The 15,669-nt window shown below is 40.2% G+C and overlaps 1 protein-coding gene across 2 annotated transcripts; it reads left to right on the top strand.

Moving 5' to 3' along the window:
- Window positions 1-73: 73 nt before the first annotated feature.
- Window positions 74-14,888, top strand: NDUFS1 (NADH:ubiquinone oxidoreductase core subunit S1). 2 transcript variants are annotated; one of them, XM_041473440.1, is made up of 19 exons: window positions 74-215; window positions 698-765; window positions 998-1,089; window positions 2,293-2,400; window positions 3,411-3,487; window positions 3,580-3,661; window positions 3,770-3,900; window positions 4,604-4,789; window positions 6,403-6,537; window positions 6,925-7,039; window positions 8,010-8,155; window positions 8,641-8,769; window positions 9,762-9,891; window positions 10,376-10,536; window positions 12,081-12,235; window positions 12,794-12,969; window positions 13,407-13,541; window positions 13,738-13,810; window positions 14,099-14,888. In XM_041473440.1, exons 2-19 carry the CDS (start codon window positions 702-704, stop codon window positions 14,188-14,190), a joined length of 2,187 nt encoding a protein of 728 aa, XP_041329374.1. In that variant the 5' UTR covers window positions 74-215; window positions 698-701; the 3' UTR covers window positions 14,191-14,888. The 2 variants fall into 2 exon arrangements, with proteins under 2 accessions (XP_041329374.1, XP_041329373.1); XM_041473439.1 differs by lacking the exon at window positions 74-215 and adding an exon at window positions 297-552.
- Window positions 14,889-15,669: the final 781 nt, after the last annotated feature.

Below are 15,669 nucleotides of genomic sequence, written 5' to 3'. Positions count from 1 at the left end.
GGCTAGGGACGGAAATTACGCGCGTCATCGTTCGCCTGTAGCTTGCCGGAAATACCCGAAGCGGCTCGCTCCGGAGATTGCCGAGCGCGGACTGCCCTGTACGGAGATAGCCGAAGAAGGCTCCGGAGATAGCCGAAGGAGGCTGAGGTCAGCGGCGGAAAGGCCCGAGGCCGCCGCCACAGAGGCCGAGGCGGAGCGCAGCCGTCCCGCGCCAGGTAACGGCGGTGCCGCGGCGGGGCTCGCTGGGCGCGGCTGCCGCTGCTCCGGGCGCCTGCCCCGCTCCCGGTGTCCTTGACGGGCCGGGCGGCGGGCTGGGGGCTGCCCGGCGGGCGGCGGCGCCTCCAAGGTGACCCCCGCGCCGGGTAGCGCTGTCGCCCGCCGTGCCCTCGGCCCCGGGTAGGGCATCGCTGCGCCCGCCGCCGCCGAACTGCCCCGTCCGGCCCGGGGGGAGCGGGGCCGGGGCCGGCGCTCCGCGGCAGGCGGAGAGGCCGCTCAGTGCCATCCCTGTGTGTGACTGTAGATTGGTAGGATGGTATCTTGCGTTTGGAGGAGGTAACTCGCTGTCCCATGGGTGTACATACAGGAGTGCATACGTGCTGCTTTGCTGCTGGTGTAGAAGCTTTTACTCTGCCGCTTTAAAACTCGCCAGCAAACATTTGAACTGATAACAACAGTGCTGTTTTCTCTCTTACCAAAGCACCATGCTTCGACTGTTTGCTGTCCCCAGGACCTTAGCTGGGGTCACCCAGTCCTCCAGAGTATGTGGTAAGTGTCTGTAGTTTATATCTGGGTCTCTGGTGATAAATGTATGTGCAGTTCGTTTATTGAAGGACACATATGCATACTCGTTTTGCAGGCTAAGGGATTCTGTGTTGCACTGTTGGTAGAATTGGGATTCTATCAGCACTTTATAAAGAAAATCAGGAGTGGGGGGCTGATGGTTTTCATCTAGCAGTATGTGAAAGTTGTTTTTGTTTTCTCTTTACATGTCCTTCAGGGCGTACAACTGCAACAGCAGCCAGCAACCAAATAGAGGTGTTTGTGGATGGCCATCCTGTATTGGTGAACCCCGGAACCACTGTCCTGCAGGTGTGGGGAATGGCATTCTCAGTTTTCTGGGACTTCCCATCTCACTTCTTGGCAGCATGTTCTGTTCCATACAGCAAAAAGCCACCTGCCTTTACATTGTTTCCTGCAATTCTTTAGGGGTATTTTGACTGACTGTGATCAATTTCAAGTGACAGGAATCCTTGGAGGAATTCAGTGTTTGAAAAAGAAAAATATGCCGTGGTTGTTTGAAAGACGATGCATGCAGCATCAGTCCCAGCTGCAAAACTTTATTCAATGCAGTAACAGACTTGAATAAATTCTGGTTGAACTTCTGTCTCTGAACACTACGTTACCTTGTAGTCTTTTAGAACATTTTGTATCTTATTACAGTGTGTCTTGGGTAAATGAGGGATTGTCTTCTTTTAGTTATTAGTTGTTAGAATTCAGGGTGGTCATCCTTAGCTTCTTTAATTATTCTTGGTGTGAGAAGAAGGGGAACCTGGATCTCCCAGCCTGTACTGAGCATTGTTACTTTTCAGGCTAAAATTTCAAGTAAAGTTTTTTTTAGAAGCCATTACATGTGGTATAATATGTTAGAACATTAAAATACCCGACATGGCAGTATTTCTTCTGGCAGGCATAGCTTTAATGCTGTAGCATAGATCCCATTAGCTGTGGGGGTTTTATGCAGGAAAGGCTGTCTTCATCTGGTCTCTGGAAATCTGTTGGCTCTGTCCTCCTGTCTCTTCTGTCATGTTGTCTTTGAGTTTGGGGTCTGTTGAAGTTGAAGATTGACTGTGCTGGAGTACCTTTACACAGAGTATCTGTGTTGGATTATCAGGAATCATTATGCTTGTCGTGCTCTTTTTATGTTTTTCAATTTTTATTTTGATCCACTTTTCTGTAAAGAGTGTATGTGTTCTTAAAAACGTTATTTGTATTGCTAGTGCTCTGTTGCAGAGAATTCTCTCTGTTATTGGAGGAAAGAGTGAAATGGAGGTCAGTTTTCATTTCCTCAATCACTTACAAAGATTTGAAAAAAATGTATTTGTAATTGATATCCTGACTCTTCTTTGCTTTGTCACAAATTTTTATTTATGGTCACTTCTTAAGATGAAATGTCAAGTGCACTCTGTTCTTGAGCACTGGCAGTGTTACTCTTTGAAAAGCTGCATAGCGTCTTCTGAGGTGAAACTGAAAAGTCTAAGATTTAATTTTCCTTTGTTTCTTATTTTTTGATAGGCCTGTGAAAAGGCTGGAGTTCAGATTCCTCGTTTTTGTTACCATGATCGTCTCTCTGTTGCTGGAAACTGTAGGATGTGTCTTGTGGAAATAGAGAAAGCTCCAAAGGTATTGTTTGTGTTTCATAGGAATTGCAATATAGAATATGCAATATAGAATTCAATAGGAATTTTTTGCTGTGCTTGGGCCTAGTTTAAATCTTCTAAGTAATTGTTGTCATTCTCTTGGACATAAGCATTTGATAGCTGTGTGTTTGCTGTTAGATGCATTTTATGCTTTGTAGTTCAGGCTTCAGCCACACATTTTCAGCTGAAACTACATAAATAATAAACCTCAGATACTGTATTAATTTAGTTGTATGATTAGTACATGCAGGTTCATTCTAAGTAAATACTGCAGTTAGTTAGTAGTTTATATTTTAATGCATTGATATCTGTTGTGAAATAGTTGATTTCAGGAGTAAACACTGTCTTCAGCAGTACTAAGAAATCTGTGCACATTCTTTTGGAGTTCAGTCTTGGATTACACATTTATACTCGCACATAAAATTTTTTAGCTCACCCCAACTTCAATTCCATAGTTTGAGCTTTGTGTCTCTGGATATGTTGGGTTATCGCTAAAGGTGGAAGTCATGATGTGATTGAAAAGTGAGAGGGATTTGTTTACAGAGCAGGAATTTTTATTAATCTCTCAGTAATCTTGAGAAGAATTTTATTCCAAGACTGTATACAGGCTTTGTGCAAATAAATGTCTTGCAAATGATTCATGCTCTGAATTTCAGTTCTAGAGATTTTGCAGATGTCTGCTGAAGCTGTTTGATTTGCCTTGTACCTATTACAACTGACGTTCTTAATGCTGTAACTGCTCGAATTGGGACTGGAAATTGTAGAATTTTATATTTTGAATAAATCATAACTAATTTAACCTTTTTATATAGCAGATTATTAAGAAATATGGCTTCTAGTGACTTTATCACTTAGAGTATTTTTTTTTTCCTTGCAGACCTCTTTATTTATAACAGATAGCTATGTTAGAACTGGGGGGGAGAAGATGGGGGTTTGTGCCCATGCTGAGAAGAAATACATTGTGTTCATGCTTGCTTTTTATGGTGATTGCAGCCAGTTGCTGCTTGTGCCATGCCAGTTATGAAGGGCTGGAATATACTGACAAACTCTGAGAAGTCCAGGAAAGCAAGGTACCTTTCTGTTAGCCTCCTTTGGCTGATTAGTTGTACTATCTGCTAAATGATGTTAAGTTGACATTAACTTCATTCTCTGAACCTAACAGAGAGGGTGTAATGGAGTTTCTGCTGGCAAATCACCCCTTGGACTGTCCTATCTGTGATCAGGGTGGAGAATGTGATCTACAGGTACAACATCCAATTAAATTATGTAGACTTATGTACAATGCTCTTGTCGTAGGTGAAGTTGTGCTTACCAACAGCCTGGATATGTGTGTATTCTGTTGTCTGTTGTAGGACCAGTCAATGATGTTTGGCAGTGATAGGAGCAGATTTAGAGAGAGCAAACGTGCTGTGGAGGACAAGAACATTGGCCCCTTAGTCAAAACCATCATGACTCGGTGTATACAGTGCACTCGATGCATCAGGTAAAGTCCTTCACTTTCACTGGGAGAGTACTAAGCAGGCGTGTTTGTGTCAGTTTGTTACTAGTGAAAGAAACCCCATGAGGGGTAGTCAGTATTTTTAAAAAGTTATTTTCTGATTGTACATAAAAATTTTATTTCTGTTAGTGACTGATAGCTGGTTTCCTGGAGCTACCAGACAGGAAATAGAGAAAGATGGCCAATGCATGAAAGTGAAATCAGAGTTCTGCAGGGCAGAACTGGTCCCATGGTGTTGGTGCCAGAATGGATATGTGACTTCCTCAGCCACAGTTGTAAGATGTATTTATTTTTGATAGCCTCTGGTAGCTATATTTATGCTGTTCTGTAGCCCTGAGATAGGTACTGGCCAACTTGAGCCAGATGGAAAAGAGTACAATATACCCAACTAGTTTTACAAAGAACTTGTTACTTAGGACTAAACTTGGACTCGGTCTGTGTAATACAGTGAGTGTTGAAGTGCTGTGTTTTTTGATATACCTCCCCCTAGTTTTTGTAGCCCTTTCTGAATGAAATTCTGCAGAAGGTCCTGTATGTGATGGCACTGGCTAATGCACCTAAACAATTGTTTTCTTCTTTCAGGTGTATGAAATAATGTTTTATCTTAAGAAAATGAGATGAGGGCTGAAAAAGGTTCTGTGTTGCACTTATACATGCCAGACGTATTTCTCCTTTGTGCACCTACCAGGTTTGCTAGTGAGGTTGCAGGGGTAGATGACTTGGGAACAACTGGAAGAGGAAATGATATGCAAGTTGGTACTTACGTTGAGAAAATGTTTATGTCCGAGTTATCAGGAAATATTATTGACATCTGCCCCGTTGGTGCTCTTACCTCCAAGCCATATGCCTTTACTGCACGCCCATGGGAGACAAGGTAGGTGTCTTAACTCCTACTGAAGACACAGCTTTCTCTGTTTGTTGTACACTTTTGTCTTAGAATATGTCCACCTGTGTTACCAAGGGTTTTCTCTGGTTTTTATTTTCTGCGCTTTTGTTGTAGGCTTTTCCATAGACTGAATTTAACACGAATTTTGTTACTTAGAGCTTATTTAAGAAAAGGAAGAATGTTACAGTTTGCAGACTGTTCTTCCCTTAATTTTACCCAAAAATGTTTTGGACTTGTAGGTTGTGTTGATTGCTTGGTAAAAGATGTGTATTGAGGAAGATACAAATTCATTAACTCACTAATTGTTGAGGATATTATTTAAAATGCCTTGTGACACTAAGCTGTTCAGCCTCAGAGCAGATCTCTGTGTGATTTTCTTAAGTAGTTGTTTAACCCTAAACAAGACCTGAAACACACTCAGGAGACAGAATCACAGAACATTAAGGATTGGAGTGGACCTTGAAGGTCATCTAGTGACAACCACTCCTGCCATGGGCAGGGATGCCTCTCACTAGATCAGGTTGCTCAAGATTTTATCCAACCCGGCCCCCGAACATGCTTGTTTGACCATCCCAAGGGCACTGAAAATCCCTGGAGCTGTTGTAAGTAGTCTGGAGGCGCAGGAAGGTGTCTCCGCACCGGTGGCTCTCCGGGAAGGTGGAGGGTGTAATTACCAACCGTGTCCGCTGGAGGGCGCCCGGAGCACGCAGCCGGCAGCGGTGCTGGGCAAGCCCCGGGCCGGCCTCTCCACCTGCAATTTCGTCCTGTCGTAACCCAGCGGCACACCGTGACTGAGTTACATCCTTAACCCACCTTCAGGAGATGATAAACAGCAAACAAGGATCACATCCAGACAGCAAAGTGTTACATAACACAGCTCTGAGAACATGTGCAGCAACTCTCAGACCAGTAGCTGTTAAACTAATACAATCAGAGCTTCTAACAAATTTGTTTTCACATGCTCTGGTCAGATCTGTTGTTACCTCAAGTCTTTGTGCCCCACACTGGATGCTTTAAAAGACTGTTGTGATTTAACTCAGCAGACAGCTAAATACCACATAGCCAGGTGCTCATTTCAGTCCCTCATGTGGCATAGGAGAGAAAACTGGGGGTGAAAAATGTAAAGTTTGTGGGCTGAAATAATGACAGTTTAACAGGATAGAAGAAGAAAATTACAATAATGATAAAAGAACTAGAATGTACAAAGCAAGTGATGCAGACTGCAATTGCCCAGCCAGTCCCTGAGCAGCATCCCCCAGCCAGCTTTCCCCCTCATTCACATGCTGAGCTTGTTGCTGTGTGGTGCAGAACATCCCTTTGGCCCGCTGGGGTCAGCTGTGCTGCCTGTGTTCCCCAGCTACTTGTGCCCCCCAGCCTCCTTGCTGCTGGGACTGGGTGAGAAGCTGAAAAGTCCTTGATGTGGTGTGAATGTTGCTTAGCAGCAGCTAGAACATCCCTGTGTTATCACACTACTCTCACCCTAAATCCAAACTACATCTCTGTACCAGTTACTAGGAAGAAAATTGTCTCTATTCAGGCCAAAAATAAGACACTGGCTGCTTATATATGAAAAACTGAAAGTGGTTTATTCTTCTAAACAGGAAGGTAGAGTCGATTGATGTTCTTGATGCAGTTGGAAGCAACATTGTAGTGAGCACGAGAACTGGAGAAGTGATGAGAATTTTGCCAAGGCTGCATGAAGATATCAACGAGGAATGGATATCTGACAAAACCAGGTGTGTGGATGTGCTTGTACCCACATGATTTATGCATGCATTAAAGGCACAGTTTGGAGAACCAGAAATGTGCACAGTAGCACCAACTTCAGTATTCAGCTGGTAGTATTGTAAAGCTACAGTGAAGAAGAATAATTGTAAAATATGTTTTTTAATTCTGTAATTGAAGTTGCCGAGTTTTCTAATGTTATGATTTTTGTAACATTTTTTCATGGTAACTTACTTCTATTACTGATCATTTTCTGAGTTTTTGAGAAGGAAAAGTTGAACTTTCAGGGGAAATATTTCTTGGATTTCTCTTTTCTAAAAGTCTGCAATTAGATAACTTACTCACAGAATTATACACAATTGTCTTTGTCTTTAATGATATTTTTGGTGTTCACTTAGGTTCGCTTATGATGGTCTGAAGCGTCAGAGACTTACTCAGCCAATGATCAAAAATGAGAAAGGAGTATTTGTTTATACTTCGTGGGAGGATGTATTACCTCGTGTTGCTGGTGTGGTAAGAGCAGTTTTCAATATAAGTAGTCTTAAAATTAATTTCTAAACCTGGACGTATTACAAATATTAACATCAAGTTAATCATATTTAAAAGGATCTTTTCTTTAAGGTTAGAGGGGAACCATTGTGTTTCCACTTAAATTTCTTATTTTAATAAATATTTCCTGTTTCATGGATTGGACCTTTTAAAGAACTTCTTTTTATCATGATTTCATTTGGAGCATTGGGAGAGAAATTACATTCCTATTTAAAAAAAGGTAAACTGTTTCTTCAGAAATTTAGGAGGAAGCAATTTTCCCAAATACTCTGGACTATCTGAAGACATCTTTAAATTTATTTAAACTGTGCTATCACCACTTTTGCCATCAAAGACATTAAGTCTGTATTACTTATATCTGAATTGTGCTTTCCTCAGTGCTTTCTCTGTGTGGTGATTGATTCTGCAGCTCAAATGAAGTGCTGCATGACTGCTCTGGATTTTGATTAAAAATTTTATGTGGGTGAAGTAGAATTGAATAACTGTAATTGAACTTTCCTCAAGGATGTTTTTGCCCATGGTACAATAGCAGGCTTTGTTACAAGAGCTATTTTTTCTTAGGTAATACCTTTAAGTTTACTACCAGAGCTTGTGTTATGAAGTTTGTATTCTGTCTGCACTGTGGCTTTGTTAAAGTAAAAGCATTCACCAGCCTTCCTCTCTCACCACACCAAATGAGAACTAGTTACATCTGGGTGATAACTCAAGTGGGAGAGACCTGCATAGAATGCAAAGAGCTCTTCTTTGCTTATCATGGGTTCTGAAGGAGCTGGAGCTGCTGCCTGGCAGGAGTCAGACATCGCGGATCAGTTTGTGCTGCTCCAGGCCAGCGGTGGCACTGCTGGCTTTGGCATGCCCTAATATAACAAATATCTACCTAAACGAGAATGTATTTCAGCGGTTTCTTTTATGTTTATGCTTCCTTTCTCTGCAGCTCCAGTCAGTGGAAGGTAAGGACATAGCAGCAGTTGTAGGAGGGCTGGTGGATGCAGAAGCACTAATAGCTCTGAAAGACCTACTGAATAGACTGAATTGTGATACACTCTGCACTGAAGAGATCTTTCCTACTGCTGGAGCTGGGTAAGAGGACAGGCCATGTTTGTCCATAATTAGTATGTTAATAAAATTTCCAGTCTGCAGATCATCCCATGACAATATTCTGAAATTAGCAGGAATAACAATTGGTAATGCATTAGCAGGATTTGTTTGAATGTACAGTCCTCACATATAGAGAGTATTTATGGATTGGGAGTTGATTTGTAGTCTACTCCAGCAAGGGTTGCACACTTACCCCATGTTGTACTGAATGTATGGCTGCTGCAGTTTAAGAGTCAGTCACTGAAAGCCAGTTACGCTCTGTTGTGAGCTGGATAAGTTAGTCTATTTCTATTTGTGGTGTGAAAACCTTAATACAGTTATGATTAGTAATTTGGATTGAGAAATCTCTTCTTTGTCTTTCTTTTTCTGAGATGAAAAAGTATTTTGAGCATTTACAGTCTTTACTATAGTTTCTTTCCTTCCCTCTACTGAATTCTTACCCTCTTTCTTACATCTTTTTGTTATAGCACAGATTTACGCTCTAACTACCTGCTGAATACCAAGATTGCTGGGGTGGAGGAGGCAGATGTCCTCCTTCTGGTTGGCACCAATCCACGCTTTGAGGCACCGCTTTTTAATGCTAGAATTCGAAAGAGGTTCGTATTCCTTGGTGGTGAATAAGCACGCGAATCCATCTGGATTTGATACGGTGCTCGGTTGGAGCTGCAGGCAGTAACTTGAGAGCATTCATTCAGATGGGATCATTGGATTTAGTTCACCTTTTAGTAAAGGGAATGGTGATTTATGTGTGGAAAAAGGGTAGTACCCTGTAGTGCAGAGCTAGTTCATTCTCACTTTGACACTTTACATTAAGTTCATCTACTCAGACATTTATTCCTTTGTTACATTACACAGACACCTCAGATTTTCTGTTTTATAGAATTCTGTTAAAGCATATTCCTTAAAGATTTATTTTCGGCATCAGTTTATTGCTTTTTGTACTGTAACAAATCAGATGTGCTGAGTTTAAAAGCCATCATTCCAGTTTAACATTTTTCTTTGCCAAGTAGTGTGGCTTTCCCAAACATTTGAACATAGCTAATTCAATTTTATTAAGATATGTCAGTACGAGGCAAATGAGGTCTATAAAAGCCCTGTCCTTCTTAATGCTGGGATCTTTGAAAATACATTATTTTAAACAGTAATGGAGTTGAAATTTTGAAAGGAGAAAATGCAGTGAGACTTTTGAATGTGTATTTTTATAAATCTGTGCCATGAGAAGCTACAAAAAAGAAAATTTTCTCACCAGCTAAATTTTTCTGTGTTTATCTGAGAAATAAGTGGATTTCTAAAACTGAATTGGCAGAAGCTTGGGGGGAGGAGGGAATAGAGTTATGAACTTGTCACGTAAGGTGTGTTGCTGTACTGTTTATGGAATACATCTAGAGAAATAATCCTTCTAAAAAACCTAGAGGCTTGCTTAACAGCCAGAATAAAGTTAAACTGCATCTTACCAAAACAATGAATGCCATTTAAATTCCTTTGCAATCCTATTTTAAGTTACTGTGCTGAAGTTCTAATTAGTGGCTTTGGTTGGGTAAAACTCTGTATTTCTTTAATTTTTGAAAAGCATTTGATGTATTTTCAGCTGGCTTCACAATGACTTGCAAGTGGCCCTTGTTGGCTCTCCTGTGAATTTGACCTACAGATATGAACATCTGGGAGAGTCCCCACAGATACTTCAGGACATTGCTTCTGGCAAGCATCCCTTCTCCAAGGTACACAGAACTTAAGAGTGTGACTGGTGCATTTCACAGATATTGAGTAATAATCTGAATTCCCCAGAGACAGATTTGAAGAAAAGTACCATCTTGTAGATGGGGTTATTTGCTTGTAATCAGATGCAGAGATAAAGTAATGATTAGTGTGCACCAAGTATGTATAAACTGTAATACATTCAGGTGTGTAAAACTTTGCAGTGCAGGACACTCCTGGGATATTTCTTGACATAAAACAGGCTTTTCCAGGTGCTGCTGTTTCCATCTAAATGTGTGGTTATTGAGCGTACAGTTGTGTACTGACAAGATATTTTCCTGCTTACAGCAGTTTCTCTTGGCTTTATCTCTAAATGAAACAATGACCATTTTGGAACCGTAGGTTTACATGGAACACTTAGGGAGAAATTGGGGATTTATTACGTTATCTGTCCCAAGGATTGTCTTCGTAGCTATGGAGTGAATTTCTGATTGTTGGCTTGCACAGGTCCTTGACAATGCCAAGAAGCCAATGGTGGTGGTGGGCAGTGCAGCCCTGCAGCGCGGTGACGGAGCTGCCATCCACGCTGCTGTTTCCACCATTGCACAGAATGTCAGGGCCAAGAGCGGGGCTGCTGCTGATTGGAAAGTCCTGAACATCCTACACAGGTTTGCTTAAAAACTTTTTTGGGAGCAGCTTACTTGCACATTGGGCTACACAGATTACCACAATGTATGTGTACAGATTGCTTTGTGGACACATAAGCAGCTTATTGGGTTAAAACCTATAGGGAATATAAAAACCAGAAATACAAGCTAGCAAAAACATTTTTAGTAAAAATGGGTTCCTTGACCTGGCTCTCCATGAGTTTTTATTAATTTATGATATTCAAATGTAGAATTTAAGGTTTTGATTTAGGCATAGAATACAAGAGGACTTAATAACATCTATCACAGTAGGATGCACAGCAGACCAGTGTCGCTTGCTAAATGACTGCATTTTATCTAGAGGAAGAAAAACAAAATGGCAAGAGTATTTAAATAATATGGTTTCTTTGTTTGTTTTTTTTTAAATATTCTTTTTACTGTGCAGCTTCTCAACTGAATAGTTAATAGAAATGCTTCAAAGGTTTCCATCTGAGAGCTTTTAATCTTAGCTATTCAGTTTGTCAGGATATTACTCCTTTTAATAGACAAGCTTTTCTTTGAACAGTCCTTCACCATTCCCTTTCTAGAATTCTGACTGTCAAATTGACCATCTTTGTAAAGGAAAAATTATTTCACCAAATGTAATGGCTCTCAGTTCTGGAGACTCAAAAAATTTCTTCCGCCAAAAGCAGCCTCACTGATGTAAAAATAGTATAGTTAGAGCGGGGCTTGGGCCTCTGAAGGAAACTTGAATATAACATTCTGCTGCTGAAACTGAAATATTTAGTACCAAAATAATGATGAGTTAAAGAACACTGATGATACAAGTGTGGTTTGGCAGTCTTTCATATTGACTTCAATACTTCTGGTGCACCATCCGTTCAACCTTAAGTGTAAAAAGCAACCTAACTTATTGAAACCTCTATGTCTGACTGTGTCAGACAAAATGAGTTACATTGGAAGATCTGTACTCTGGAGAGAATCTTTTTTCTTTCAAATAAGACTGGCACCTGATTATGGAGGATTATGCAAAACTGTTGCTTTGGAAAAGGAAGACTGCCAGAAAATGGAATTATTATTTCATTCTTTTAAAAGTATTTTTATGTGTGAATAAATGAATAGTGATGAAATAGTGGCCTTAAGTCTTTGATGATTTTGAGTAGCTAATGGCCCCAGTCTTTCATCTTCCACGAGTGCCCTAAATTAAAGGCCTGATAAGTTCCATTCATAGCTGAAATGTCATCTGGATCATTGAGCTTCATCAGTGAGCAGCCTGTCACTAGGTCCTGACTTTCAATATCTGCCTTTATTTCTGCTATCCCATCTTAAATAAGTGAGATTGCCTGTGAAAATTTTAAATGGTGTCAGGTTGTCAAAATGCAAAACTAACTCAATACTCTGTCAAAAATTTCAGCTGCCTTTGAGCTTCATGTTTGTCTTGTTACTATTAGGAATCTCTTACATCCCTTCAAAATATTTAGTCAGAAAAAGAGTTTAGGTCTGTTCTGATGGGAGAGAGAGAATTCTGAAATTACTTAAAAGTCATGATGTATTTGTTCCTACAGGGTTGCAAGCCAAGTTGCTGCTTTGGACCTGGGTTTCAAACCAGGAGTGGAGGCAATTAGAAAAAGTGCTCCCAAAGTCTTGTATCTCCTGGGAGCAGATTCGGGTTGTATAACACGTCAAGACTTGCCAGAGTACTGTTTTATCATCTATCAAGGTAATTAGTAGATGTAAATTAAGAAATGTTGCTATCTTAATAGGTGGAGGAAAAGCATAAACAGTGGCATAAAACCCTTTGAGGAATTTTAGCCTTTGTTTTCTGCCAGGGAAAGGGAACTTCTAACACATAACTGAGATACTGGTTACCTATTACTTAGGTAAAGATGGGAAACTGTTGATGAGTAGTAAAGGGAATATAAACCAGTATAGGGCTTCTGAAATATAGCTTCAGACCTGGCAGACGAAACAGCATTAATTTCCAGCTGTTCTGTCATACCAAATAGATGATCTTAAGTTAATCTAAGAATCCTTGTTCCAAGAACCTCCCAAATCTGAGTGACTATAGAGACTGAAGTACCATTTATTCCTGCAGAGTATTAGCCAAGTAAGACCTTAGAGCAGCCAGCCTCATGGGCTTCAGATTACTGGCTAAGCAAAACTTGGAAAATCCTTTTTTTCTGGGAACACAGAAATTCTTTCTTAGTAAAGCATTTCTTTTTATTTTTAATTACTTCTGTTTCATGGTTGTGTACTGTTGTTTCCCCTTTCCATATAGGGCATCATGGGGATGTGGGAGCTCCCATGGCTGATATTATTCTCCCAGGAGCAGCGTATACAGAGAAAGCAGCCACATATGTGAATACTGAAGGTCGGGCCCAGCAGACAAGAGTAGCAGTAACACCGCCTGGGATGGCAAGGGAAGACTGGAAAATTATTAGAGCTGTCTCTGAGGTACTGTTGCTGTTATAAGTTACTTCTGATAAAAGTATACTGTGAGGTTAATTTCCTTTTTGTAAACATTTTCCAATGTAAAGGTAGATTTTCAGGAAAACACATAGTTTGACGAAGTAATGTTCTGTATTGAATCCTAGGTTAATTCTGTGAGTTAAATCATACTGTTTCCCTTTTGAAGGTAGTTCTAATGTTGCAGTTGCTGTATGCTGTATGCTGAATGCATAATGGGTCAAGCTTTGCAAATTTTGCAGGTCTTTGTGAGGTGCTTTCGAGGAAGCTGGTGGGAGCATGCAGTTTCTTGCTTTTTAGAAAGAATACAGCATAGACTCTTAAGACCAGGATCTGGTATCATTAGAAGAGGTCAAATTGGTAATCTAAACCACTCTGAGTTAAAGCCCTAGACTTGATGGCATTTCTTTCTGTGAATCTCTCAGTTGGCTGGTTTGACCTTGCCTTACGAGAACCTCGATCAAATACGGAAGCGTTTAGAAGAAGTATCACCCAATCTGGTTCGATATGATGATGTGGAGGAAGCGAACTACTTCATCCAGGCAAATGAACTGGCAAAGGTAAGCAAAACTGAAGCATCTTGGCATGATTTAATGCTGTTATATAGCATAATGCCTTTTTGAAAAATCTTCATATGTAATACAAGAAGCATTTTTTGACCTACACTGAATGCACTGAATGCAGAATTCACTAAACAAATGCTTTGGTAACAAGCTCCTATCACACAGGTGACTTTCTTTTCCTTTCTTACCACAGTTGGCAAAGCAACAGCTTCTTGCTGATCCTCTTGTTCCACCTCAGCTCACAATAAAAGACTTCTATATGACAGGTATGTATAGTGTGGTCTTTCCATTCTGAAATCAGAACATTTTACTTAGCTTTACAGTAAGGTTCTTATGATTCGTTTAAAGCCTTCCACTAGGATATACAGGATTTGAATCTTTTGAAGAAACAAATTTTTTCAGTAAAATTATTTGGAATTTACATAAAGCACAGACTGTATTTTCAACTAAGTGATTTTATTTATCTTCTTTGTATCCAGTCTTGTAATAAAATGATTTTGTATTTTTATTTGCACTGTCTGTGCACTGACATGTTTGGATTTTTTTTTTTACAGATTCCATCAGTAGAGCATCGCAGACAATGGCCAAGTGTGTGAAAGCTGTCGTTGAAGGTGCCCATGCAGTAGAAGAGCCATCCATCTGCTAGAGACTAATCAGACTTCCACCACCTTCTTCTAGGTTTTTGTTGCAGTTAACTGCTGTGACTGATACGTTTTTTCCAAAATCTATTTGACAGGCTGTTGTATTTTTTTTTCTTCCTTCATTCACATTTTCATCGCTTCAAATAGCCCCATCATACTATAGCACTGTTGTGTCTGAGGGAACATGCAGCACTCAACTTACTGTACCCAGAGGCAGGGTACATGATGATTGTATACAAATAAATTATAAATACCAAGCCACCCCATTACCTGTGTAATTCATGTAGCTCATGCTTCTTCCATGAAAAGAATTCAGTAAGCAACTCAGTAAGTCTTGATTTTCTAGGAAGGGGTTTACATGGCAAAAACATTAAATTGTAATTTCCTTCCAGAGTATCCAGGTAAGTTAATATTAAACCTTGGTCAGAATGTGAACGTGCTATTTTAGTAATGTACTTCTAAAGCAAGTTGTCCCTCATACCTGGTTTATGCCAATGTTCAAACCTATCTCTGCTTTGGATACTTGTGTGTTTCTTCATTTAGTTTCAGTTGAGACTACTCTTGGAGGAAAACAAATAATTTTGATGTTGTGGAAAAAAAAAACCAGCCTTCACACAGCTTCCTCATACTGAACTGCTTTTAAAAATAGCGGAAAGACTAAAGGCCTTTATACCAGTTCAAATACAGAAAAAAATTCTCAGAATAGTTTCTCTGTGCATTGATCTTTATATAGCCAAGTGGGAGAAGGGGTTGTGTGTTATTTTTTAGTTGGGTGGTTGGGGGTTTTTTATGCTTTTGGATAACTTCAGAACAGTGACTTTCTCCTCTGTATTATGCTGGTTAATGTAAATTTGGAAGAAGGATACCTTCCTTTTCAACTGGCTACAAAAGTTCAATGTAATTTTTCCAGGAATTGTGAATGTGGGAACTGTATCATAAAGTCATCATTTCCAACTGCATTATTAAAAAAAAAGGTGTTAATTTTGCATGAGGAAAAACTACACTTTTCAGTGTAGAACAATACTGGGTACGTGGGGGTGCTGCTGTAGAAGTCTTAGTTTTAAAAAATTCCTTTTTTCTTCTGTGCTTAAAATTTCTCAGTAACAAACATGTAACTTTTCAAAACATTGTTTTCCTTTTGCTGAGGAAGAAGACTCTTCCTGGTTATCCTGGTATATCACAGTGTCCTCACACCAGTTAAGTGTTCAATGTTGGACATGGTTTTACTCAGCCTGCCATCTCCATTTACCAGCAGGGACAGGGTCAGTTCTCGTGGTGGTACAGAAAAGGGTAACTGTTCATTTTACTGAGACACTGCTATGTTAGCAAGGCAGCGAGGGAGACTGCAGTCTGGTTTTAATGTGACAGTTCACAGGACCAAGTACAGCATTGAAACCTTGCTCCTGTCCTTGTGGAATGTTACTTTTTTAGCAGGAGCAGGGGTTTATTGGCACATAGCAAAAGAAAAATGTGTGTGATATATG

The sequence above is a fragment of the Pyrgilauda ruficollis genome, unplaced genomic scaffold (genome assembly GCF_017590135.1).
Source record: "Pyrgilauda ruficollis isolate IOZ18807 unplaced genomic scaffold, ASM1759013v1 scaffold3, whole genome shotgun sequence".
Lineage (NCBI taxonomy): Eukaryota > Metazoa > Chordata > Aves > Passeriformes > Passeridae > Pyrgilauda > Pyrgilauda ruficollis.
The sequence above is the reverse complement of the archived record's forward strand: the minus strand, read 5'-3'. Positions and strand labels throughout refer to the sequence as shown.